This window comes from Hylobates moloch, unplaced genomic scaffold, assembly GCF_009828535.3.
Source record: "Hylobates moloch isolate HMO894 unplaced genomic scaffold, HMol_V3 SCAFFOLD_19, whole genome shotgun sequence".
NCBI classification, from domain to species: domain Eukaryota; kingdom Metazoa; phylum Chordata; class Mammalia; order Primates; family Hylobatidae; genus Hylobates; species Hylobates moloch.
In genome coordinates, this window is record NW_026652294.1 from 48,182,353 (window position 1) to 48,207,942 (window position 25,590).

A 25,590-nucleotide genomic window follows, 5' to 3' on the forward strand; every position below is an offset into this window, starting at 1 on the left:
AACAGAGAAAAGGAGAGCCCTGTCTTCTTTCATAGGGCTGCTGGGGGGACCAAAGTGACAGAGGCCAACAATGGGTTTGATTCCTTAATGACCTTGAGCAGCAGTGAGCAGGAACTCCAGCCCCATACTGCAGACCTGAAAGCGGAGGTTCTGGAAGTTCATTAGGAGTAGGATTGGGACCTCTGAATTTCTGTCTTTTCACCACCCCATAAGGAGCACTATTATTCTTTTTTAAACTTTATCAGCTGGACGCTGATTATCAGCTCACGCCTGTAATCTCAACACTTTGGGAGGCCAAGGCAGGTAGATCACCTGAGGTCAGGAGTTCAAGACCAGCCTGGCCAACATGGTGAAACTCCGTCTCTACTAAAAACACAAAAATTAGCTGAGCTTGGTGGCAAGCGCCTGTAATCCCAGCTACTTGGGAGGCTGAGGCAGGAGAATCACTTGAACCCGGGAGGCCGAGGTTGCAGTGAGCCGAGATTGCACCACCGCACTCCAGCCTGGGTGACAGATTGAGACTCTGTCTCAAAAAAAACAACAACAAACTTTATCAAGGGATCTTTTCATGTATGCACAAAAGTATAGAGAAAGTATAATGAACCTCCATGTACCTGTCACCCAGCTTCAACAACTATCAACATTCTACAATTCCTGTTGCATCTGTCCCCCAATTTTTATCGTGAAAGCAAATCCCAACATATAATTTCACTTGTAAATCCTTTAGTCTGTATTTTTTTTTTAGACGGAGTTTCTCTGTCACCCAGGCTGGAGTGCAGTGGTACAATCACTGCTCACTGCAGCCTTGACCTCCCCAGACTCAGGTGATTCTCCCACCTCAGCCTCCTGCATAGCTGGGACCACCACGCCTAGCTAATTTTTGTAATTTTTGTAGGTCAGGGTTTCGCTATGTTGCCCAGGCTGGTCTCCAACTCCTAGGCTCAAGTGATGCACCTTCTTCAACCTCCCAAAATGCTGGGATTAGAGGTGTGAGCCACTGCTCCCAGCCATAGTCTGTATCTTTAACAGATAATGACGTTTCTTCTTTTTTCTTTTCTTTTCTTTTCTTTTTTCTTTTTTTTTTTTTTTTTAGTGGAGTTTTGCTCTGTAGCCCAGGCTGGAGTGCAGTGGTGTAATCTCTGCTCACTGCAAGCTCTGCCTCCCTGGTTGAAGTGATTCTCCTTCCTCAGCCTCCTGAGGAATCCCTAACTGGGATTACAGGCACTCGCCACCACGCCCGACTAATTTTTTGTATTTTTAGTAAAGACAGGATTTTACCGTGTTGGCCAAGCTGGTTTCCAACTCCTGAGCTCAAGTGATCCACCCGCCTCGGCTTCCCAAAGTGCTGGGATTACAGGCGTGAGCCACCACGCCTGGCCTGGACTTGTTTTCTTTTTAACACATGAAGGGCCTGAGGTGGTAGAATGAGTGTTCCCATTTAACAGAAGGTCAAACTGAGGACTCAGATTGTGCAGGGGGCTGGAGATTCAAGCTACTCGACACTGTTCTTTCTCCTAAGGCTGGGGCTGCCTTGGGTGGTGGTGCCTGGGCCTCACTTACCCTTGCCCTCCCTGCCTGGCAGCTGCGGGTCTTCAAGCTGGCCAAGTCATGGCCGACACTGAACATGCTTATCAAGATCATTGGCAATTCAGTGGGGGCGCTGGGTAACCTGACGCTGGTGCTGGCCATCATCGTGTTCATCTTCGCCGTGGTGGGCATGCAGCTGTTCGGCAAGAGCTACAAGGAGTGCGTGTGCAAGATTGCCTTGGACTGCAACCTGCCACGCTGGCACATGCACGATTTCTTCCACTCCTTCCTCATCGTCTTCCGCATCCTGTGCGGGGAGTGGATCGAGACCATGTGGGACTGCATGGAGGTGGCCGGCCAAGCCATGTGCCTCACCGTCTTCCTCATGGTCATGGTCATCGGCAACCTCGTGGTGAGTGAGGCTGTCTGGGTGGCCCCTGCCCTCGCCCGGGAAGTGTACAACATGTGCCTGATGTTTGACTGTTTTCTATCTCCCCAACACATCCTCTCAAAAATGGCAATTTTATGTGGTTTAACCCAGCAGTTCTCAAATTTTAACCTGTGTATGAATCACTTAGGAGTTATGTAAAACATAGATCCCTGGCCCCATCCCCAGAGTGTCTGATTCAGCAGCTCTGGGCCTAGGCCTGGGGATCTGCATTTCTGACGAGCTCCGAGGTGATGCTGATCAGTGGATGCTGGTGGTGGTTCTGGGACCATGCTATGAGTAGTGCTGTTGGAACCTAGTGTTTTGAGTAAAGCAACATGATAATGAGTCAGACAGACCCACATTCCGGTCCCAGCTCCTTTGCCATCATCTGTGTGACCTTGAGCTAACTGCTGCTCTCTAGTTGGGCTGGGTTCTCTAACCCTCACATAGAAGAAAAACAACAGGGACTTCATGAGGTCACTGCAAAGATGATGCCATAGTGTGTACAAAGGCACAGTGTTGTGGGGGAACCTGGGCCTCCTGGCCTTCTCCCACCCTCTTGACCTCCTCTGCTCCAGGGCCTATGGTCCAGGCTCCGAAAAAGAGAATCAGGCTGGATGTGGTGGCTCATGCCCATAGTCCCAGCACTTTAGGAGGCCGACGAGGCCAGGAGTCCAAGACCAGCCTGGGCAACATAGCAAGATACCCTCATCTCTACAAAAAAATGGAAAAATGAAAAACATTAGCTAGGCATGGTGGCACACACCAAACCCAGCTACTTGGGAGGCTGAGGCAGGAAGATGGTTTGAGCCCTGGACTTCAAAGCTGTAGCGAGCTATGATCCTGCCACTGCACTCCAGCCTGGGGGGGCAGAGCAAGACCCCATCTCTAGAAAACAAAAAAGAAACAGGTGCAGATATTGGGAAAATGCAGAGATGGCATAAACTGCATCTCTTCTGCCGCTTGCTGTGGTTCAGGGTTTGGCATGCGGGGCTGGTGCCGAGGAAGGGGCCAGGAGGTGAGAGCCAGGGTGTAGGGCCATGGTCCAGCTGGCCAGCATTTCTGCGGCTAGGGCCCCTGGATGTGACCCTGACTCCTCCCCTTCTTGGGGTGGCAGTGGAGGTCACTCCTGCCCGAGCCCTGCAGTGCTGTGCCCAGCTGCCCCCTGCAGTGGCTGGCACTGCCCTGGGCAACAGGGACTGGGAAGACTCCTGTCCCCATGTTCCCCAAAGGCCTATGGAATCCCTGAGCTGCAGGGACAGAGCTTCTCAGATATTGCTGATCTCCGGCTGGGGGCAGCACCAAGAGAGGGAAGGGGGTGTCACCTCGGCTGCAGAAGAAGACCATGCTGCAGCTACAGAAGAGAACCCAGGCCTCCTGTCCCTGAAAGGAGGGTCTTAGGGAGTGGGGAGAGAGAGGGAAGGTGCCCGGGCCCAACTTTGGGGCAGGATTGGGGATGGGGACAGCAGACCCTGAGTAGGAGTGTGTGGATGTCAGTCTAAGGACTTGGGGGTGACCGAGTCTTCAGGGAGTTGCTGTTTCTATGTGCAGAAACTCAAAAACGTTTTAAGCCCCCACTTTGCCACTCACTGACTGGGAAACCTTGAGCCCGTTATGTAACCCTTTGGGCCTCAGTTTTCCCACCTGAACAATGGGGATGATTCTTCCACTGGATGGTTGCAAGGATTATGTGATGCATGCGCTTACAAGTGCTTACCAAAGTGCCTGGCCACGTGGCTGGGGGTGCAGGTGTTGCAGGCGTGCGGCAGGGCAGTGCTGGTTTAGGTTCTCGCCACCAGGGTGATGCTCCTGTATTGGCAGTGGGGGCCCTACTGTGTGTCAGTCCCTGCCAAAGGGATTTACCGGCATTGCCCCTAATTCTCTCAGCCACCCCATGAGACAGGTAATGTTATTTCCACGCTCTCGAGGAGGCACTGCCCAGAACCACACAACTAGTGAGAATAGAGCTGGTACTGGAACTGGGTCCATATAACTCCAGTAACAATAACATCAACGACAACAGTATCGTAATAATGATAACGTCAGCATCAGCAGAAGCATGGTGACAGCTGACATTTATTTAGCATTTACCTAGCATTCTGGGTGCTCCACGTGTATTCATTTCACCTCATCCTCACACCCACCTGTCAGGGGTGTGCTGGTTCATCTCTTTTATAGATGAGGAAACAGAGGCTCAGGGAGGTGAATCTGTCCCGTGTGTGGGACGGGAGCCCCTGCAGTCTGGCTGCAGTCTGGAACCAGTGCAGGCCCTGCTTCTGCGTGCATGTCACCCCCATCACACAGACATGCACACACGCACACACCACATCTTTTCCCAGCCCAGCTCTGTGGCTCTCCCAGTTTGCTCAGAGGGAGTGGAACAGCCCAGGGACATGGCACTGTCAGCTCCTTGGGCACTGTCCCCTCCCACCACCTCCCCAGGCTTCAGAGAAGCAGGTGTCTGCCAGAGGCCACCAGGGCACCCTGCCAGAGAGTGTGAGGACCCGCGTCCCCTGCACCCATGGCACTTGGTCACTTCCTGCGGGTAACTGTGAAGAAGAGGAAGTGACTAGGTCACCAGTAACCCAAAGCACAGAATCCCCAGGGAAATTGATGTCGGCCCCCTCCCCTCCTCCCTTCCCCCATGCCTGGGGCAGCTATTTCTGTCTTGGGCAGGAGCCGTGTGCAAACCCTGCTGACCCAGAGAGCAGCTAATTCCCATCTCAGATGTGTTTCTGGCAACTGGATGCCTCCCTCCAGAGAGGGAGAAGAAAGACTAATGTGTTCTGGTGGGGGGCAAAGGCAGAAAAGCCTCTAGGGGACATGGTGGGGAGGAAGGGAGCGTGGAATTTCCCCCAGCACATTCTCTCAAAGAGGGTTTTCAGATATTTTTTAAAGAGAGTATTTAATGTGATTAACAGAATATAATCAACAGAATGTAGTGAAGACAATGACGAGAAGACCTTGGAGGAGGCTGGTGAGAGCCAGGAGTGAGACCCGCCAAGGAGACGGCCAAGGGTGGCGGATCTGCAAGTGCAGGCTCCCCAACTCCCCACGCCCTCTCACTCCCCCAGGCCTCCGAGAAAGAACCTGGCTGTGCTTCTGGCTGACAGGAGCCAGGACCCTCACCCCAGCCAGCATTCTCCTTCGTCCCACTGCCCAGGGCCAGGCAGACTGGTAGAAGGAAGGGCGACCACATTAAAGACCTTCAGGGCTGCCATTCACCTTGTAGGCTAAGTGAATGATGCCTTCTAAAGTTATACAATGACTGGAATTCTGGTTCGAGTCCTGGCTATGCTCTGTGTCCTAGGGCATGCCACACCACCTCTCTAGGACTCAGTTTACTCATCTATAAAATGCTGAGCTGGCCTCAGAGTTCACCACACTCTTCCTTACACCTTGTATAACTTTCTTTCTTTCTTTCTTTCTTTCTTTTTCTTTCTTTTTTTTTTTTTCGAGGCAGGGTCTCGCTCTATCACCCAGGCTGGAGTGCAGTGGTGCGATCTGGGCTCACTGCAACCTCCGCCTCCCGGGTTCAAGTGGTTCTCCTGCCTCAGCCTCCCAAGCAGCTGGGATTATAGGTGTGCACCACCACACCCAGCTCATTTTTGTATTTTTAGTACATGGTTTCACCATGTTGGCCAGGCTGGAGCACCTTGTATAGCTTTCTATTATTTCAAGCATAATAACAGCCAACATGTGTTGAGTGCCTATTGTGTGCTCTACTTGTATTGATGGGTTTTTTTTGTTTGTTTGTTTTTTGTTTTTCTGTTTTGTTTTGTTTTGGGACGGAGTCTCGCCCTGTCGCCCAGGCTGGAGTGCAATGGTGTGATCTCGGCTCACTGCAACCTCCGCCTCCCAGGTTCAAGCGATTCTCCTACCTCAGCCTCCCAAGTAGTTAGGACTATAGATGCATGCCACCACGCCCAGCTAATTTTTTGTATTTTTAGTAGAGACAGGGTTTCACCATGTTAGCCAGGATGGTCTCGATCTCCTGACCTCGTGATCCACCCGCCCCAGCCTCCCAAAGTGCTGGGATTATAGGCGTGAGCCACCGCGCCTGGGCTTGTATTGATCTTTTAATCCTCACAACAATGGGAGGAACACTGGCATAATCTCCTTTTTACAGATGAGGAAACTGAGGCACAGTGCAGTGAGGCAAATTGCCTCAGAGCACACAGCTAATAAACTGGGGTTCAGAGCCCTGCAATATGGTTTCAAAAGCTGTGCACTCCAGTCTCTGCTGCCACCCAAACCCACAGTATTGCATGTGTTTGATCTGCTCTCTGTCTCTGCTGGTCTGTGAGCTCCCTGAGGCCATTCATGCAGTGACGGGGGCTCAGGAAATGTCTGTCCACTGGAAAATAAAGTGGGTGGGGGTGCTGGGGGAGAAAGGCAGTAGCCTCCTAAGTCTCTTTCCTTAGGGATGTGGGACAAGAACCAGAATAGATGGAGTCGGAAACCCCAAGAGGAGAAAAGAGGGTAAATAGTAGGTCAGATGTCCCTTCCGGAGTAGCAGGGGCCAAGCTTCTGCACTCCAGGAGCGCGGGGTCTAAAAAGTCCCACTTAACAGAGGTGGAGAAGAAGGCACAAAAGATAAAGGTTCCCAGTAAGTCCTGGAAGCTCGGTGACTTGAGCCCAGTTCTTTGTTCTGCATCCTCCGAAAGTGGAGGTAAAGGACAGTCATGGGCCAGGCATGGTGGTGATGCTAATCCCAGCACTTTGGGAGGCTGAGGCAGGCAGATCACCTGAAGTCAGGAGTTTGAGACCAGCCTGGGTAACATGTTGAAACCCCGTCTCTACAAAAAATACAAAGATTAGCCGGGCATGGTGGCACTTGAACTTGGGAGGTGGAGGTTGCAGTGAGCCGAAATCGCGCCACAGCACTCCAGCCTGGAGTCTGGAGGCAACAGAGGGAGACTCCTCCATCTCAAAAAAAAAAAAAAAAGAAAAAAAAAGGGACAGTCATGGAGAGAGTTCCTGTCCCCCAGCAGGCCTCCCTAAACCCTGCCTCTGCCCTGGGTAGCAGAGTCCTCTCAGAAGCCCAAGCCTCAGTTTCCCCATCTGCAGAAGGGATGATAATAACCATTACCTCCATGAGTAGTTGTGAACACCTCTTAGGTGGCGTTCTTTTAAATGCCCAACATGTGGTAGTTTGGATCTGTAGACCGAGGGCCCCTGTGCTAGCTGAAGGTGGCACCCTCTGGGTCCCAGGGACTGATGTGAGGCTCCCCCGACCCCATGCCCCAGGTCCTGAACCTGTTCCTGGCCCTGCTGCTGAGCTCCTTCAGCGCCGACAGTCTGGCAGCCTCAGATGAGGACGGCGAGATGAACAACCTGCAGATTGCCATCGGGCGCATCAAGTTGGGCATCGGCTTTGCCAAGGCCTTCCTCCTGGGGCTGCTGCATGGCAAGATCCTGAGCCCCAAGGACATCATGCTCAGCCTCGGAGAGGCTGACGGGGACGGGGAGGCTGGAGAGGCAGGGGAGACTGCCCCCGAGGACGAGAAGAAGGAGCCGCCCGAGGAGGACCTGAAGAAGGACAATCACATCCTGAACCACATGGGCCTGGCTGACAGCCCCCCATCCAGCATCGAGCTGGACCACCTTAACTTCATCAACAACCCCTACCTGACCATACAGGTGCCCATCGCCTCTGAGGAGTCCGACCTGGAGATGCCCACCGAGGAGGAAACTGACACTTTCTCGGAGCCTGAGGATAGCAAGGTGAGCCAGGGCCAGGGCTCAGACAGCCCCGGCTTCAAATTCTCCTGTGACCTGGAGCAAGTCCTAAGTCCTCTCTGAGCCTCAGTTTCTCCAGCTGTAAAATGGGGGTGGTGCCCTATGGCATTGTTGCAAGCATTATGTGAGACGCTGTATGTAAAGCATGCAGTCCGCGCCCTGTGAGTGGCGGCTGTCACTATCGTTATTGATGTGGTTATTATGATCAACCCTGTCTGTCCGGAAACCCTGATTCTTTCGGACCAGAACACCTGGGCCCCTCTCACCAGCAGGTGGTGCCCTTGGACATGCTGCTTTTACCTGGGCACCACAGCTCCAGGACCAGGACCTGCGAGGCCTCTCTCACATACTCTTCTCTGGGCTTGAGGCCCCTTGCCCAGTCCTCACACTTATCCTCTACCTCTGTTTAGACCCCACCTGGGTCTGCTCCCAATCTCCCAGTGTGGGCCAAAGTGCCAGATCCAGGCAGGGGACTCAGGAGAGGAGCCAGGGGCCAATGGGAGTTGGGGACAAGGAGGGCAGAAGCCTCGGGCAGGAGCCCTGACCCCTCAGCCATGCAGGGGGTGTGCTGCTGGGCTCAGATGCCCCTCCCCAGCCCTCCACTGAGAGGGGAGGAAGGGACAGGAACGCAGTGGTGGTCACCCCCAGCAGCTGAGGCTGAGGCTGGGACCCTGCCTGGGTCTTGAGCCCCCTTCCCCACCTCTGGCAGGGAAAGGACTCGTACAGGAGCTAAGACGGGGGCCCCTGCCCACCCCTGCACCATCAGCCTGAGCCTAATGAACTTTGCCCTGAAAGCTTTTGACTCCTTATTCCCCCCAAATACGTGGCATGCTGGCTTACCAGGGACCGAGTGCCTGTGAGCTATAAATACCCAGGCAACTGTGGCACGGACCTCGGTATGAGGCACTCAGGTGGCGGGGGAGCTGGAGAGCACCAAAGTCCCAGGATCCCCGGGGCCGGGGCCGGGGCCGGGGCCGGGGCCTGGGGACTTGTTCAAGGAGGGCGAGCACAACTCCATGGGGGATTTAGGGAGTTGGGTGCGCAATCGGGGCAAGCAACTCAGTGGATGCCCTGGCTGACCTAACACTCTGTGCCTCAGTTTCCCTTTTAGTCCACTGAAAACAAGGACGCCCCCCCACCATGGTGGTTTGCTGGTCACCACTCTGGATACAGAGCTGCCCCCCAAGTTGCCCTCTTCTTCCTTCTCTTCAGAGGCCTCACACTCAGCCTTGAAGGGGTCCCTTGCGGGGTGGAGGCTGAGGCCGGGAAGCTGGCCTGGCCCAGCAGGAGGAGGTGGGAGGAGGCCTGGCCCGACCGGAGCACCCGCCTCCCCCACTCCCGCTCCCAACACTGATCAGGTTCCCTTGGCACGGGATGGAGGCTTTGGCTGGGGAACATTTTCCACCCTTTCTGGATTCCTCAGCCAAACAGACCCTGGGGGTGGGAAGGCTCAGACGCTAGGGGCACCACACGCCCATGCTCTGAGGGCTGTGACGGGCCGGCTCCATCCTGACCCCTTTTCATACCCCTGCCCCCTCAGAGCTACCTTCAGGCCCCCCATGCCGCCCAGACCCCCCACTCGGGCCGGGGTCCAAGCCTCCTCCCTTATCTGAGGCCTTCGCATGTGTCCTCATGCCCTCACCATCCCTTCGCAGGTATCAGCCCCGCCCTACTCCTTATGTAAGTGTCATGCGGGCATGACCAGGGCCACCTACGTCCCCATGGTTCCTCGACCATCCAGGGCTGGATGAATGAATGAATGAATGAGTTTGCTCCTCCTTCTCTTCTTCCCTTCCCTTCTGGTCTCCCATCCTGCCCCATCTGGTGGGAGGATGAGGGGGTCTCTCAGGGACCCAGATGTCATGTGACCCTGTGGCCTCCACAGAAGCCACCGCAGCCTCTCTATGATGGGAACTCGTCCGTCTGCAGCACGGCTGACTACAAGCCCCCCGAGGAGGACCCTGAGGAGCAGGCAGAGGAGAACCCCGAGGGGGAGCAGCCTGAGGAGTGCTTCACGGAGGGTGAGGGCACCCCCCACCTCGTCTGGGTGTCTCCCCAAGGCCTGCAGCCCCTGCAAGGGGTAGGCTACACCAGAACCAAAAGCACACGAACCTGGGGCTGCCTGGCCGTCCTCATGCCTCACGTGTCTAGGGGTGGTGGCAGTGCGTGCCCAGAACTGTGGCGCAAGATCCATGCAGAGCCCTTGGTGCAGACCTAGCTTAGAGCGAATGTGCAGGAGTGTGGGTGTCAGCTCCTGAGATCCTCCCCTCCGTCTTCAGGGAGCAAGGCCTTCAGGACATGGCGCTGGAGAAATGTCGTTGTCCATAGAGCTTGCTGGGCTGTGCAGGGTGGAAACTGCCTGGGCGAGGTGGGGGGTGGGGCAGCACTGGGGCTGGGGGCCAGGAGGCCTTTCCTCTGCATGCCCATCCCCAGCAGCCATTGTCGCATGTTGGATCCGGCTGTGGAGGGAGGCCCTGAGTCCCCCATATGAGCCAGATGGAGCTGGGTGAGGGAGGAGGTGGGGGCCCTGGGTCTGGGAACTGGAGAGGGGCATCCTGGGATGCCGTGGGAGGGCGCTGACTGTGCACCCCAAGGCAACCCCAGGCCCATGATGTGGTGCCTGTCCCTGCCCCCCCCACCATCAGCCTGCGTGCAGCGCTGGCCCTGCCTCTACGTGGACATCTCCCAGGGCCGCGGGAAGAAGTGGTGGACTCTGCGCAGAGCCTGCTTCAAGATCGTCGAGCACAATTGGTTCGAGACCTTCATTGTCTTCATGATCCTGCTCAGCAGCGGGGCTCTGGTAGGCACCGCCTGGGAGCACGGGTCAGGGGCAGGGGCCAGGCCCACAGCAGGTCCTCCTGGGGCTCCCCATCTCCACGCACAGGAAGGGCCATGCTCTGGTCAGTCCCAAACCCTGAGAATCCTAAAGGAACTCGCTGTGCCTCCAGGATAGGTTATAGGATGTGCTGACTTTCTTAACATGGCAGAGGTGCCTCCCTTATTACATGGGCGCTGACTTTTGTGCACTCTCTGCTGATGAGGAGGCAGGAGAACCCTGGGAACTGGGGGCGCAGGACTGAAGATGTGTCACTGTGGACCTGCCCAGCAGACGACTGCAATTTGCTGTTGTTGGGCTTGGGGAAGGGGGGCTGAGGGATTCTACCCACTGGGAAACGCGCTCATCCCCATGATGGGTGGTGGGAGTCCAGGAGATGCAGACAGCCTGTCCCTCGGGCTGGACCCCCACGGCAGACCCCAGGGAACCAGCATCATAGAGCAGGGCAGGGGACCTGGCTGCTGCCCCAGCCTGCTGGACCCCAGCCACCCTGGTGGTGCTGGTGCCCCCAGGCCTTCGAGGACATCTACATTGAGCAGCGTCGAGTCATCCGCACCATCCTCGAATATGCTGACAAGGTCTTCACCTACATCTTCATCATGGAGATGCTACTCAAATGGGTGGCCTACGGCTTTAAGGTGTACTTCACCAATGCCTGGTGCTGGCTCGACTTCCTCATCGTGGACGTGAGTCCCCCATGCTGGCCCCGTAGCTACATCCAGAGGCTGTCAATGTGGCGGGGACCTCAGGAAGCCCACGCCCTGAAGGGCAGGACCTGCCCGAGGCCACCCCCAGAGTCAGACCCTCGATCAGCACTGCCCTTCTCGGACACAGCTGCCCAGGGAGGGTTTAGGGACTGGGAGGCCTTCCCTTCTCCTCAGGGAAAAGAGGCCTTGGGGGAGGACAGCAGGCAGGAGGGCTACTTACCATCCCTGCCAAAAGGAGTGGAGGAGTTTCTTACTTCGTACATTTTATTTATTTATTTTTAAGATGAGGTCTTGCTATGTTGCCCAGACTAGTCTCGAAATCCTGGGCTCAAGTAATCCTCCCACCTTGGCCTCCCAAAGTGCTGGGATTACAGGCGTGAGCCACCACGCCCGGCCAGGAATGGAGGATTTTCTTAGCCTCTTAGATGGGCTCACAGGCCTCCTGAAGGAGTCGGGTACCATCCCTCCTATTCACAGTCATCCCTAGTTAGTTGATGACATCACTGAGGTGGTGCCAGGCTCCTACAGGTACTGGGACAGGTCCCAGGGCTGCTCTTCCCACCAGACAGGACCACCCACTAGGGAGGGGATCTGAGGGAGACAGCCAGGAGCTGTGAGTCCAAAAAGACCCCCGTGGCCTGGGCTTGAGGGGAGGCTGGGGGCCTTGCACGCACTGACCACCTCACCCCTCCCCTGCAGGTCTCCATCATCAGCTTGGTGGCCAACTGGCTGGGCTACTCGGAGCTGGGACCCATCAAATCCCTGAGGACACTGCGGGCCCTGCGTCCCCTGAGGGCACTGTCCCGATTCGAGGGCATGAGGGTGGGTGCTGAAGGGGCCTCTGGGGTGGGCTGGGGATGGGGGACCGGCCACCTTCACTGCAGGGTGGAGGGTGCAGGTCTATACTCCAACCACCACCAGAGGGAAGCAGAGAGCTTGGACCCATGGCCCTGCCTGAGGCCGGGTCTGGCCCCCACCTCTGCTAGCTGTCCTCCCCGCAGGCTATCTTCTGCCTGCCCCATTCCCACTCTCAGCCCCGGATCCAGCCCGCCCTTAGCTTGCTTCTGCCACTACTTGAGGGGAGCAGAGACTACAGAAGCACCCAGGCGGGCCCCACGGCCAGGGAAGAGGAAGAAGGAAGGCAGGTTTATGTGGTGTTTATGAGTGGTTTATGAGTGGGTTTATGGGTGGCCCTCCCCAGCCTCAGACTGAGCCACCCAGGGCTTTGAAACAAGGTGCCTGCACCCTGGCTCTGAGCCTCCCCCTCACCCCCCACTGATGAGCTTGGCGTCACGGTTGGGGCCATGCCCTTGAGCTTGGGGTCAGTTTGGGGAAGATCCACTCAGGCCCTGGAGAGCAGAAGTGGCAGGTAAACACAGGGTTGGGGGCAAGAAAAATGGGAGTTCCTCAGGAAGAGAGGTCTGCCGGGAGCAAGACCTGCTCCAGTGGGACAAATTTCGGCAAATCTGGAGGCCATGGCGAGCCCACCCAAGTGGTCCCTTCCTGTCCCTGCAAGAGGCCAGCCGAATGCTGGGCCCTCTGACCCCCCAGAGCCAGGGAGCCCTCCCGTTGAGGGGAAACAAGCTGCCTGTGGCCATGCAGCTGGTCGGTGCCCCAACCAGGAATAGAGCTCCCCTGGGCACACCAGGCTTGTGCCACCCGATCTAGAGGTCATGAAAGGGCTCCTCCTTAAAAAGAGAGGGGTGTCAGATCCAGCCCCGTCTGCAGTGGTCAGGTGGGCTGTGTGACTAGGGCTGGTGGGGATGGGGCTTCTGTCCTAGAGTTCCTGCTGCTTCAAAGACCCTGGTGCCCTCTTTTCTGTGCCTGTGTCTGGGGCTCTGGGGCTGAAAACCCATGAGCAGGGGCTGGGTCACGTGAGCTGAGTTTCCTATGGGGGCTGAGCAAAGAGTGTTTGTCTCCTGCCTGGTGACCCGTGACCAGGCTGCTTCCAGAGAAACCCAGCACCCCTACTCTGGGCTGATGGCTCCAGCCAAGCAGAGAGCCCTCTTGACCACCAGGCCTGCAGCTCCCTCCCCCTCCCCCTTACCACCCCCAACCTGCGCACACACAGCCCAGCAGGTCGGCCCTCCTCTAGGAAGCCCTCCCTAATTGACAATGCCCAGCTCTGCCTGGTCCCCTGGGTGGCGTGGAGATGGGGAGCCCTCTCTCGGAGGCTGGGAGAGGCACTGGCAATGGACCCCCTGGCCCCCAGGTGGTGGTGAACGCTCTCCTGGGCGCCATCCCCTCCATCATGAACGTGCTGCTCGTCTGCCTGATCTTCTGGCTGATCTTCAGCATCATGGGTGTCAACCTGTTTGCCGGCAAGTTCTACTACTGCATCAACACCACCACCTCTGAGAGGTTCGACATCTCCGAGGTCAACAACAAGTCTGAGTGCGAGAGCCTCATGCACACGGGCCAGGTCCGCTGGCTCAATGTCAAGGTCAACTACGACAACGTGGGTCTGGGCTACCTCTCCCTCCTGCAGGTGGTGAGTGTGACCCACCACCCCTGCCGGGAACCTGGATGGAGGCGCCCCCCACCCCAGTCCCTCTCGTTGTACCCAACCCTAATGTCACTCCTGGTTAGGGGACCGCCCACCCTGCTTCCAATGCTGTGGGATCCCCAGGCAGTGTCTAGACCTCTCTGGTCTTTATTTGATGCTTGCCCAGTGGGGCTCTGGCAGGCGGCCTCTGGCAGGGATTGGGCGGGGGAGGGAAACTCATGGATGATGAAAGCAGGGAGCAGCCCCCCGGCTCACTCCCCAACCACGCTCTCTCAGGCCACCTTCAAGGGTTGGATGGACATCATGTATGCAGCCGTGGACTCCCGGGAGGTGAGTCGGGGTCGCTGAGATGTCACTGGTGAGCCAGCCAGGGAAGAGGACTTAAGACAGGAGGGAGACATGGCAGCACATTCTGTCCCCGAGACTCGGCAGCCCTGGGAGTGGATGGGTCCTGCCCTCAGGGCTGTGGGGCACAGGGAGAAGCCAGCATGCAAACCCATGCCGTCCCACCCTGTGGCTCCCGCAGAAGGAGGAGCAGCCGCAGTACGAGGTGAACCTCTACATGTACCTCTACTTTGTCATCTTCATCATATTTGGCTCCTTCTTCACCCTCAACCTCTTCATTGGTGTCATCATTGACAACTTCAACCAGCAGAAGAAGAAGATGAGTATCAGCCCAGCCCCCCGGGCCCTCCCCGTGCTGGGTCTCTCTCCTGCCTCCCTTGTCCACTCTCCATTGCACAAATCCACAAATGCTGCCTGAGCACCTACCAGGTTGTTGGTTCAGGTAGCTAGCTTGGGTCCCAGTCCCACCAGGCCACCTTGAACAAGTGGCTTGGCCTCCACGAACCTCGGTGTCCTTATCTGTAAAATGAGACTGCTGGGCCAGGCGCAGTGGCTCATGCTTGTAATCCCAGCACTTTGGGAGGCCGAGGCGGGTGGATCACAAGGTCAGGAGTTCGAGACCAGCCTGGCCTGGCTAACGTGGTAAAACCCCGTCTATACTAAAAATACAAATATATATATATTAGCCGGGCGTGGTGGCAGGCACCTGTAATCCCAGCTACTCAGGAGGCTGAGGCAGGAGAATCGCTTAAACCCGGGAGATGGAGGTTGCAGTGGGCCGAGATCGCGCCGCTGCACTACAGCCTGGGCGATAGAGCTAGGCTCCATCTCAAAAAAAAAAAAAAAAAAAAAAACGAGGCTGCTACAACCTGCCTTGTGGGTTACTCTAGGACTCAGCGAGATGTTGATGAAAAGTAGCCAGAAACAGGCTGCAAGACAGCACTGATCCCCACTCCCCTTCCCTCCCTTCTCCTGGGTCCCCCATTCTCCCCTTGTCCCTCCATCGCTGACCCTCCCCGTTCCTCCAGGCCGATCTACAGGGGCGGGGGCTGCCTTAAAGGTGGTGCCTGAGGTGGGGGGTCCTGGAGGCAGAAAGGAGAACTGCACCTCACCCTGACAAGCCCTATCCCGCTATACTTAGGAGGGAAAGACATCTTTATGACGGAGGAACAGAAGAAATACTATAACGCCATGAAGAAGCTTGGATCCAAGAAGCCTCAGAAGCCAATTCCCCGGCCCCAGGTACCGCCCTCTGGGCCCCCTGTCCTGTGTGTGGTGCCAGGCTCCTGCCTAGGGGACTGATGGGAGTAAAAGATTTCCTGCCCTCCACCCACCAGGCTGTGTCCCTGGGTGAGGTTAGGCCCACCCCAGGGGCAGGGGACTTGGTCTACCTGCAAGAAGGGATACCTCTTTGTAGTGCCACAGAGACACCATATGCACAGAGGCTGTCCATGAAACTCCAGTGACTGCTTTACCCTCACCTGGCCCTGCGAAGATCCTCAGTGCCCATCTACCTCCCACCTGGGACCCCAGTGGCCCCTGGGGCAAGGGCTCCCACAAGTGGAAGGAGGAGGATGTCCAGACACCCTCCCCAGGAGCAATGACTTTGAAAGAAAGGGGAGGAGCATCTAGGGGACCTTGAAGGGGGTCCCCGGGGGAGGAAGGAGGACCATGAACCCCATAAAATGACCTGATCCCAGACCTGTCATGATCTGATGGGTCACCCCTCCTCCCGTGGCTGATTCCACCAGAACCCCCAACACCTCCTTTCTCTCTCTCTCTCTGTCTCTGTCATCTCTGTCATGCTGTGGTGCCATCCTGTGTCTCCTGCCTGTCCATGTCCTGTCTGGGCCTGGCCACCCCAACTCCCCCACGTCCACTCCCACCCATACTGCAGAACAAGATCCAGGGCATGGTGTATGACCTCGTGACGAAGCAGGCCTTCGACATCACCATCATGATCCTCATCTGCCTCAACATGGTCACCATGATGGTGGAGACAGATGACCAGAGCCAGCTCAAGGTGGACATCCTGTACAACATCAACATGATCTTCATCATCGTCTTCACAGGGGAGTGCGTGCTCAAGATGCTCGCCCTGCGCCAGTACTACTTCACCGTCGGCTGGAACATCTTCGACTTCGTGGTCGTCATCCTGTCCATTGTGGGTGAGCGGGGAGGGCTGGACCAGCAGGACAGCACTGAGCTGAGGCACTCGGGAAGACCCATCCTCGTACGCACACACCTGCCCCTGCACCCTCACATGCTCACCCAGACACACGCCTGTGTGTGCCTGCCATTCACTCTCAATGCACAAAGGCACACGGGTGTGCACACAGGCAGATCGTCACCCACGCACACATGGATGCACCTCAGGACACACAACTGACCAGAAGACACACACTCAGGTGCCCACGTACTGAGCGAAAAGTGTAAAAGATGGTTCCATGTCTGTGTGCACTGAGAAGTGCACGGTCATGCGTGTACTTAAATGATAGAAACTAGCTGCCATTTATCATCAACTGTGCTGTGCACTTGACAGGTGTTATCTCACCTGTTGTTCACAACAATGTCATGATCGGGAACTGTTGTTCTCATTTTACAGGTAAGGAAATTGAGGCACAAACAAGTGAAGTGGAGACCCAGAGTCACACAGCTGTTCTGTCTCCCTCTCTCTCTCTCTGTCTATCTCTGTCTCTCTCTCTGTCTCTTACACACACACACACACACACACACACACCAGTGGCATTTGCAAACAGCCTTGGGAATGGGCCTTACACTCCCCCACTTCAGGGTATCCCACCCCCAGTTCCATCAAGACAAAGCTGCAGCCCCTGGACCCAAGACCCGTGGGAGAGCCCAGCCTCACCTGTCAGTCATCTGGGCTGTGCTCTGAGACTTGAGCAGAGCACACCAGGCTGGGCTCCCTGAGCCCCGCATGCTCCCCACACCCTGTGCCAGCCCCCCTCCCCAATGGCAGCGTCCTCACTAGCTCCTCCCCGCAGGCCTTGCCCTCTCCGACCTGATCCAGAAGTACTTCGTGTCACCCACGCTGTTCCGTGTGATCCGCCTGGCGCGGATCGGGCGTGTCCTGCGGCTGATCCGCGGGGCCAAGGGCATCCGGACGCTGCTGTTTGCCCTCATGATGTCGCTGCCTGCCCTCTTCAACATCGGCCTCCTCCTCTTCCTGGTCATGTTCATCTACTCCATCTTTGGCATGTCTAACTTTGCCTACGTCAAGAAGGAGTCAGGCATCGATGATATGTTCAACTTCGAGACCTTCGGCAACAGCATCATCTGCCTGTTCGAGATCACCACGTCGGCTGGCTGGGACGGGCTCCTCAACCCCATCCTCAACAGTGGGCCCCCGGACTGTGACCCCAACCTGGAGAACCCGGGCACTAGTGTCAAGGGTGACTGCGGCAACCCCTCCATCGGCATCTGCTTCTTCTGCAGCTATATCATCATCTCCTTCCTCATCGTGGTCAACATGTACATCGCCATCATCCTGGAGAACTTCAATGTGGCCACAGAGGAGAGCAGCGAGCCCCTTGGTGAGGATGACTTTGAGATGTTCTATGAGACGTGGGAGAAGTTCGACCCCGATGCCACCCAGTTCATCGCCTACAGCCGCCTCTCAGACTTCGTGGACACCCTGCAGGAACCGCTGAGGATCGCCAAGCCCAACAAGATCAAGCTCATCACGCTGGACTTGCCCATGGTGCCGGGAGACAAGATCCACTGCCTGGACATCCTCTTTGCCCTGACCAAAGAGGTCCTGGGTGACTCTGGGGAAATGGACGCCCTCAAGCAGACCATGGAGGAGAAGTTCATGGCGGCCAACCCCTCCAAGGTATCCTACGAGCCCATCACCACCACCCTCAAGAGGAAGCACGAGGAGGTGTGCGCCATCAAGATCCAGAGGGCCTACCGCCGGCACCTGCTACAGCGCTCTGTGAAGCAGGCATCCTACATGTACCGCCACAGCCACGACGGCAGCGGGGACGACGCCCCTGAGAAGGAGGGGCTGCTTGCCAACACCATGAGCAAGATGTATGGCCACGAGAATGGGAACAGCAGCTCGCCGAGCCCGGAGGAGAAGGGCGAGGCAGGGGACGCCGGACCCACTCTGGGGCTGATGCCCATCAGCCCCTCAGACACTGCCTGGCCTCCCGCCCCTCCCCCAGGGCAGACAGTGCGCCCAGGGGTCAAGGAGTCTCTTGTCTAGCAGGCAGCGTTGGGGTGGCCCGCAGAGTCTTGGCATAGTGCCCAAAGCTCCCCCGTCGTGGCTGCACACAGAGTGAGGGAGGAGGGCTTTGAATCTGGGACTGCGTTTGGCTCCCTGATGGGGGACAGGATTTGGCCACGTTGGGGCTGACACCCAGGCCCGAGTGCCTGCGTTCCCAGACCATGGGAAATGGGAATTGCACTCAGGGGCTCCATGCTGGGTCTGAGGCCCCTGCCTCCATGATTTAACCTTCAAGTTGCTCTGACCTCCTCTGGGCCCTGTCGCCCCTCCTTTTGGCCTGGGGGAGGTCAGAACTTTCAAATCTCTGCCCCTAACTTGGGGAGGAGCTGGCCGGCGGTGGAGGGATCAGTTGCCCCCCATCACCAGAGTCTTAAGGGTCACTCGCCTCTCCCCAGGAAGTGGCTCGGACCCCTCAGCCCCAGCCCAGACAAAGATGTCTTAACCTCAGGGAGTGCAGACACCTAACCCCCAGGGCACTGCCAGCCCACCCCCTTTGACTCTGGGGTGCAGCTTCGCCCACCAGGCCAGCTCAGGAATTCCCTGGAAAAGGGAAATGTGACTGGTTCAGAAATAGCTCCTCAAAGCCTCAAAACCTGATTGGCCACTGGATCCTGCTGCTTTGGGCTGGGATGGTGACTCCTGAAACCTTTGCCCAGGCTACGTCCAGGTCCATAGCTCCCCTGGCTGGCCCCTAGGGGAAGAGCAGAAGGAAGGATGCCACTTGGGAATTGTCCTTCTCTAGGAAGCACGGTGGGGTGACACAGGCTGGGTCCTGCCACCTGGATTGCTGCATGTGGCCCGAGCATCCAGACCTGAGCGGGGGTCAGGGACCTGCTGCTCAGTAAGAAGATTCTCGCCCCTTCCCTCTCTCCCTGCCTCACTCCTCCGTGAGCACTGCCAGGGCCCCAGGAGCCTCATCCAGACTCAGAGATCTCCCTTCTCATCTCCCCACGCCCGTCGCTTTCTCACCTTTTCCACCTCTCTCCCCAAAGTGATCCTAAGAATGTACAGTTGAGCTCAGGTTAGATATTTTGACCCTGGGGCATGCAGCAGGGAAGGCCCAAGTGGTTCAGGCTCAACCTTCCAACTTCCTGTGGCCTGAAGAAGCACTTCTGCTGCACCGCTGTTCTGGCCATGGCAGGGCCAGGCCTCTGCTGACTCCTGGAGAACAGAGGCTGTGCCCGGAGGAGGAGGGGTGAGAGACCTGCTCAGGTGTCACTGGATTTATTCACTTGTGTGTGTACCTGTGGCTGTGTGTCTGCTTGTATGCTTTTATAGGCCTGTGTGTATAGCCGTGTGTGTGTACAAGTACGTGACTGTACATGTGTGTGTGAACCACTGTGTACTGGTGCCTGCATTATGCATATGTGTCTGAGTATCTTTGTATATATGTGTGTCAGTGTGCCCTGGACTGTTTCAAGGTCCATGGAGTACGGCTGGTGTGTCATACTGTGCAGGCCTGTCCCTGGGAGTGGTTCCCGTGCCTGGGAGAGTGGATCTGTGCTGTGAGTGTGTGGATGAGTATGAACGCATGTGTTAAGTTGTGTACTCAGGGCATTCTGTTGGCCTAAGTGCCTCTTCTTTTTCTTCTTGTTTCTCATGAAAAGTTTGATTAAAATTCAGGAAGCAGCAAAACCTTCAAAACAAGACATGTATGCGTGCTTGAGTGTGTGCACACGTGTGTGTGTGTGTGCACATCTACGTGCCATGCCTATGGGCCAGAGTTGTCTTTACTGTCCACCATGCTCTCTCACCTGCTCCCGGTCCTGCCTAAACAGCCCTCTCTCTCACTCCTCTCTCTTTCCCTTCCTGTTTCTCGTCGTCACACCCATGGCCGCAGCCCTGCTCCCTGCCTCCTGCCTGTGTCTCCTCTATGGAAGGAGGCCTCCACTCCTTCCATCTCTTCCTTCAGAAGTTTCGTCTAATGGGGGCAGTCTCCCCTGCCTGGCACATTGCCCCTCTGCCTTGCCCTCCTGGGCCCTGGGCTGGCACAGCCCCTCGAGCCTCAGAAATCTGTTTGATTGGATATTCTCCTAGAATGTGTGCAGATTGCAGAGGAAGAGTAGATGAGCCTGGTCCGGCCTCTCCCTGCCTGCGGCCCCTCCCCTGCAGACGGATGCCCATTCCTGCCCGGTCCAGTGGGGAACAGGCCCCACGCCAGGCCAGCAGGGGGGCTCCTTTGTACAGTTCTTACAATAAACCCTCCTTGGTGCCTCTGGTGTGTGGCTTCTCCCTTCTGCGTGTCAGAATGTGGATGTGGATGGGGGCTGAGGGCACTGAGAAGCAGAAAGGGTTGGCGGGAATTGGAGCCAAACGTGGAAGACACAGGAGCCTCTCAGGGGGCCGGGCAGGATAAGGAGGCCCCAGCTCCCCACTCTGACCCAGTCCAGCTCTCTCCCTCCTCCTTACAAAAGCCCCTTAGCTGGAATCCAAGAGACCAGATAGGATCAGGGGTCAAGACCCAGCTCCCACAACAGGCAGCACCACACTCCCTCTCTTCCGGGTGATCCATGTTGGGACTTGGGACTCTGTGTCCCCAGCTCCTCCTCTCCAGAGGCCCCTTCACTTCTCTGCCCCTCTCAGAGGCCTCAAGGTGCTTGTGGGGCACACAGCACAGCCTCTCCCTCTCCTCAGAGGCTCTGACCCCAGGACTGACTTCTGACCCCAGATAGCCCAGGGTCACGTGGACCTGTGACTAAGAATATTCTTATGCAGCAAGTTTAGCCCACAGCCCCCAGAGAATGAAATATAATCTTGTATGTAATTTTCTTTTTCTTTCTTTCTTTCTTTTTTTTTTTTTTCTGAGATAGGGTCTCACTCTGTCACTCAAACTGGAGTGCAGTGGTGCAATCACGGCTCACTGCAGCTTCGAACTCCAGGGCTCAAACAATCCTCCCACCTCAGCCTCCCGACTGAGCCCGGGACTACAGGCACACGCCACCACACCTGGATGGTTTTTTATAGAGATGGGGTCTTGCTCTGTTGCGCAGGCTTGTCTCAACCTCCTGGCCTCAAATGATCCTCCTGCCTTGGTCTCCCAGGTTGCTGGGATTACAGGCATGAGCCACTGCACCTAGCCTGAAATGTTATTTTCTGTAACAACTTCTGACTCCCAGGGCTGTATTCTTCCAGACAAGTAAGCACTTAATTCTTTTCAGGATTTCTGCATCCTCTCTTCCTGGGTCCTGAGGTTATGTAGCACTGGTGTTGGGGATGGGGAGGGGCCCTCAGGCTGCCCCCCTGTGTCCTTCCATTGTCTGTGCGGCACCTTCCACCTTGCAGCTCTCTGTGCGTGAAGTGCAAGGGGAGGTGTGGAGAATCTCTACAGGGTTGTCTGAGTGCCCCCAGGGTGCTGTCTTCCCTCTCTGGAGTGGGAGCTTCTTCTCACTTGTTTTTTCAAATTTTTTATGTCAATAGTTTTGGGGGTACAGGTAGTTTTTTTGGTTACCTGGATAATTTCTTTGGTGGTGATTTCTGAGATTTTAGTGCACCTGTCACCTGAGCAGTGTACACTATACCCAATATGTAGTCTTTTATCCCTCACCCCTCCCTCAACGTTCCCCACTGAGTTTCCAAAGTCCATTCTATCATTCTTGTGCCTTTGCATCCTCATAGCTTAGCTCCCACTTATAAGTGAGAAGGTATGATATCTGGTTTTCCATTCCTGAGTTACTTTACTTAGAATAATGGCCTACAGCTCCAACCAGGTTGCTGCAAAAATATGCTATTTCGCTCCTTTTATTTTATTTTATTTTATTTTGAGACGGAGTCGCACTCTGTCGCCCAGACTGGAGTGCAGTGGTGCCATCTCAGCTCACTGCAAGATCCGCCTCTCGGGTTCACGCCATTCTCCTGCCTCAGCCTCCCAAGTAGCTGGGACTACAGGCGCCCGCCACCACACTCGGCTAATTTTTTGTATTTTTAGTAGAGACAGGGTTTCACCTGCTTAGTCAGGATGGTCTCGATCTCCTGACCTCGTGATCCGCCTGCCTCAGCCTCCCAAAGTGCTGGGATTACAGGCGTGAGCCACGATGCCCAGCCTATTTCATTCCTTTTTATGGCTAAGTAGTATTCCATAAAGAGGTATCTATATACCACATTTGCTTTATCCACTCTTAGGTTAGTGGGCACTCAGGTTGGTTCCATATCTTTGCAATTGTGAATTGTGCTGCTATAAGCATGCGTGTGCATGTGTCTTTTAGAAAACCAAAATTATATCAGGTATCTTCTCCAACCACAGTGGAATAAAACTAGAAATCCACTCCAAAAAGAACCCTCAAAATTATACAAATATATGGAAATTAATCTGTTCTTGAATGATTTGGGGGTTAACAATAAAATCAAGATGGAAATTTAAAAATTCTTTGAAGTGAATGATAATGACACAACTTCTCAAAACCTCTGTGATACAGCAAAAGTGGTGGTAAGAGGAAAGTTCATAGCATTAAATGCCTACATCAAAAGCTCTGGAAGAGCACAAATAGACAATGTAAGGGCATGCCTCAAGGTACCAGAGAAACAAGAACAAATTAAACTCAAACCCAGCAGAAGAGAAGAAATGACAAAAATCAGAGCAGAACCAAATGAAATGGAAACAAACAACACAAAAGATCAATTGAAACAAAAAGTTGGGCCGGGCACAGTGGCTCATGCCTGTAATCCCAGCACTTTGAGAAGCCGAGGCAGGCAGATCATGAAGACGGGAGTTTGAGACCAGCCTGGTTAACATGGTGAAACCGCATCTCTACTAAAAATACAAAAATTAGCTGGGTGCAGTGTGGCATGCCTATAGTCCCAGCTACTTGGGAGGCTGAGGCAGGAGAATCACTTGAACCCAGGAGGTGGCGGTTGCAGTGAGCCAAGATTGTGCCACTGCACTCCAGCCTGGGCAACAGAGCAAGATTCCGTCTCAAAAAAAAAAAAAAAAAGCTGGTTCTTTGAAAAGACAAAATTGATAGACCATTAGCAAGATTAACCAAGAAAAGAGAGAAGATCCAAATAAGCTCTAGTAGAAATGAAACTGGAGATAATTCTTTTCACTTTAAGTTCCTCCAGACCTCACCTGGAGCCCTCTCTGGCATCAGGGACAGGAAGATTTGCAGAGCGCAGGGTGCTCTGCCCACACATCCTTTGAGCCTTGAATGGTGGAAGAAAAAAGGCCTCATATTGAGTGAGAAACAGAGACAACATGGGACAACAGTGCACAGCTACCCACCTCCCCAGGCATCCATGCCACTCCTCGCCCTCCTCAGGGCGTGCCGTCTGCCACATTCACCAAGTACCTCAGATGCAGGATGGCCTTCAATGTGCACAGCTGCCCTTTGAAGAACACACTGTTGGGGCCGGGCGCAGTGGCTCACGCCTGTAATCCCAGCACTTTGGGAGGCTGAGGCGGGTGGATCGCTTGAGCTCAGGAGTTTGAGACCAGCCTGGGCAACATGGTAAAACCTGTCTCTACAAGAAATACACAGATTAGCCAGGTGTGGTGGCATGACCTGTAGTCCCAGCTACTCGGGAGGCTGAGGTGGGTGAATCACTTGAGCCCAGGTGGCGGAGGTTGCCGTGAATGGAGATTGCACCACTGCACTCCAGCCTGGACAACAGAGCAAGATCTTGTCTCACAAAAACCCCAGAAAACAACAAAAAAACGCGCTATTGGGCTTATTTATATTTTACGAAAATGAGGAGCCTTGGTCACTAAGAGGTTAAGAATGGGTGTTGCCTCATGGGTGCTGTTGGCATGTGGGGCAGGGAACTCTGCTTTGCCAGCCAATGCCCCTTCCACCCTGGGCACCCACCGGTCATTGAGACCAGCGCGATTGCCCTGATGCATGTGCAGACGCTCCCTCCGTGGGGGCAGAGCCACCCCTAGTAGAGAACCACTGGTAACCTGGAGAGGTTTCCTGGCTGCTACACTGCTGGGTCAGGACTCAAACCCACGTCCTTCTTAGCAGGTCTCTTCCCAGTCACAGCAGCCCAGCAGATCCAGGACACCTGGGCTGGAGAAGGAGGCAGGGATCTCAGCTATTCTTTCCCTGAAGTTCTTCCCCCTCCCAGCATCCTAGGGTGGCTGGGGGTCGCTGCTTTCTTGCTTCCCTACCCCCTGAGCCCCTTGTCCCTTCCCCCGACCCCGGCCCCCATTCCTTATTTTGATGTTGCCTTCCTGGAAAGGGAGGTGTCGTCAGATGTCAGAATGTGAAGCCCGGGGCAGCCGAGGGCAGAGGCGGGGGTAGGCTTGTGAGGCCTCCTGTTCTGGGAAGAAAAGGGCATCATGAGCCCAAGATGGGGCTCAGGGCTGTTGTCACCAGTGAGGGAACAGCACGGCTCAAAATGTGACAAATAACCCTGCAGGCAGTGGGGCCCCCGAGGCCTCCGTCTCTCCTGAAAACAGATCCCTGCCCGGCATGAATGGGAATGAAGCCCAAAGGCCACATCTGCATCCCTGTCCACGGGATGTGTGTGTCTTCCTCCCTGGAGTGGGAGCTGCTTCTCACTTGTTTTTTTTAATTTTTTATTTCAATAGTTTTTGAGGTACAGGTAGTTTTTTTGGTTACCTGGATAAGTTCTTTGGTGGTGATTTCTGAGATTTTAGTGCACCTGTCACCTGAGGATGGATGCCAACTGCCCCCCACCAACCTCACTGCCCCCTACAGTCCACTGGGCCCTAGGACCAGCTCCCGAGTAGGCCCCACACCACAGGGTCCAGGCAACACACTTGTGTGAGCATGCACACACACACACACACCCGACAAACACGTGTGCCCCAACCCTTTCCCAGTTATACCCCCAACTTTGGGGAGACACTAGCCCCAAAGTTAACGAAGGACTCTGTCGTTAGGGGCTCGGGGACAGTACTTCCTAAACCCTGAGACTCCCAGATTTTGCCCCACTCCCCCTGGGTCAGTCTCTCTCCAGCCACCCTCATCAGCATGGGGGCCCATGGTCCTCAAGCTGACCTCAGGTGATGTTTATATTTCTGAGCTGTTTATTCCATGAACTGAACATCCGACACCTTTTCAGAGAAATGTTTTTTCATTTGGAACATCTGGAAACAAGAAAGAACATCTGGGGCTGCCCGGAACGGGCTGTTCCTCGGATGAAACCATAACCCTCCTGCCCCTGATTTCCGTGGCTCAGGTCCTGGCCTGCACCCCTTGAGAGTGGCCCCCACCTTATCAGGTCCGAGGCCTAGGCCAAGATCTACAAAGGGACCACCCAGACTCTCTGCCTTCCAACCACAGCATGGGA

The 25,590-nt window shown here is 55.5% G+C and overlaps 1 protein-coding gene across 1 annotated transcript in view; it reads left to right on the top strand.

The window, feature by feature from the left end:
• SCN4A (sodium voltage-gated channel alpha subunit 4) overlaps positions 1–20,561 on the top strand; it is a 34,427-nt gene extending 13,866 nt beyond the window's left edge. Inside the window, exons 13-24 of the mRNA XM_032138661.1 lie at positions 1,583–1,939; positions 7,208–7,684; positions 9,585–9,720; positions 10,345–10,499; positions 11,048–11,221; positions 11,942–12,064; positions 13,455–13,733; positions 14,025–14,078; positions 14,275–14,412; positions 15,231–15,335; positions 15,991–16,261; positions 17,099–20,561. Coding sequence (XP_031994552.1) covers positions 1,583–1,939; positions 7,208–7,684; positions 9,585–9,720; positions 10,345–10,499; positions 11,048–11,221; positions 11,942–12,064; positions 13,455–13,733; positions 14,025–14,078; positions 14,275–14,412; positions 15,231–15,335; positions 15,991–16,261; positions 17,099–18,321 — 3,492 coding nt within the window. The 3' untranslated portion in view covers positions 18,322–20,561. The remainder of the gene's footprint in view (positions 1–1,582; positions 1,940–7,207; positions 7,685–9,584; positions 9,721–10,344; positions 10,500–11,047; positions 11,222–11,941; positions 12,065–13,454; positions 13,734–14,024; positions 14,079–14,274; positions 14,413–15,230; positions 15,336–15,990; positions 16,262–17,098) is intronic.
• Positions 20,562–25,590: the final 5,029 nt, after the last annotated feature.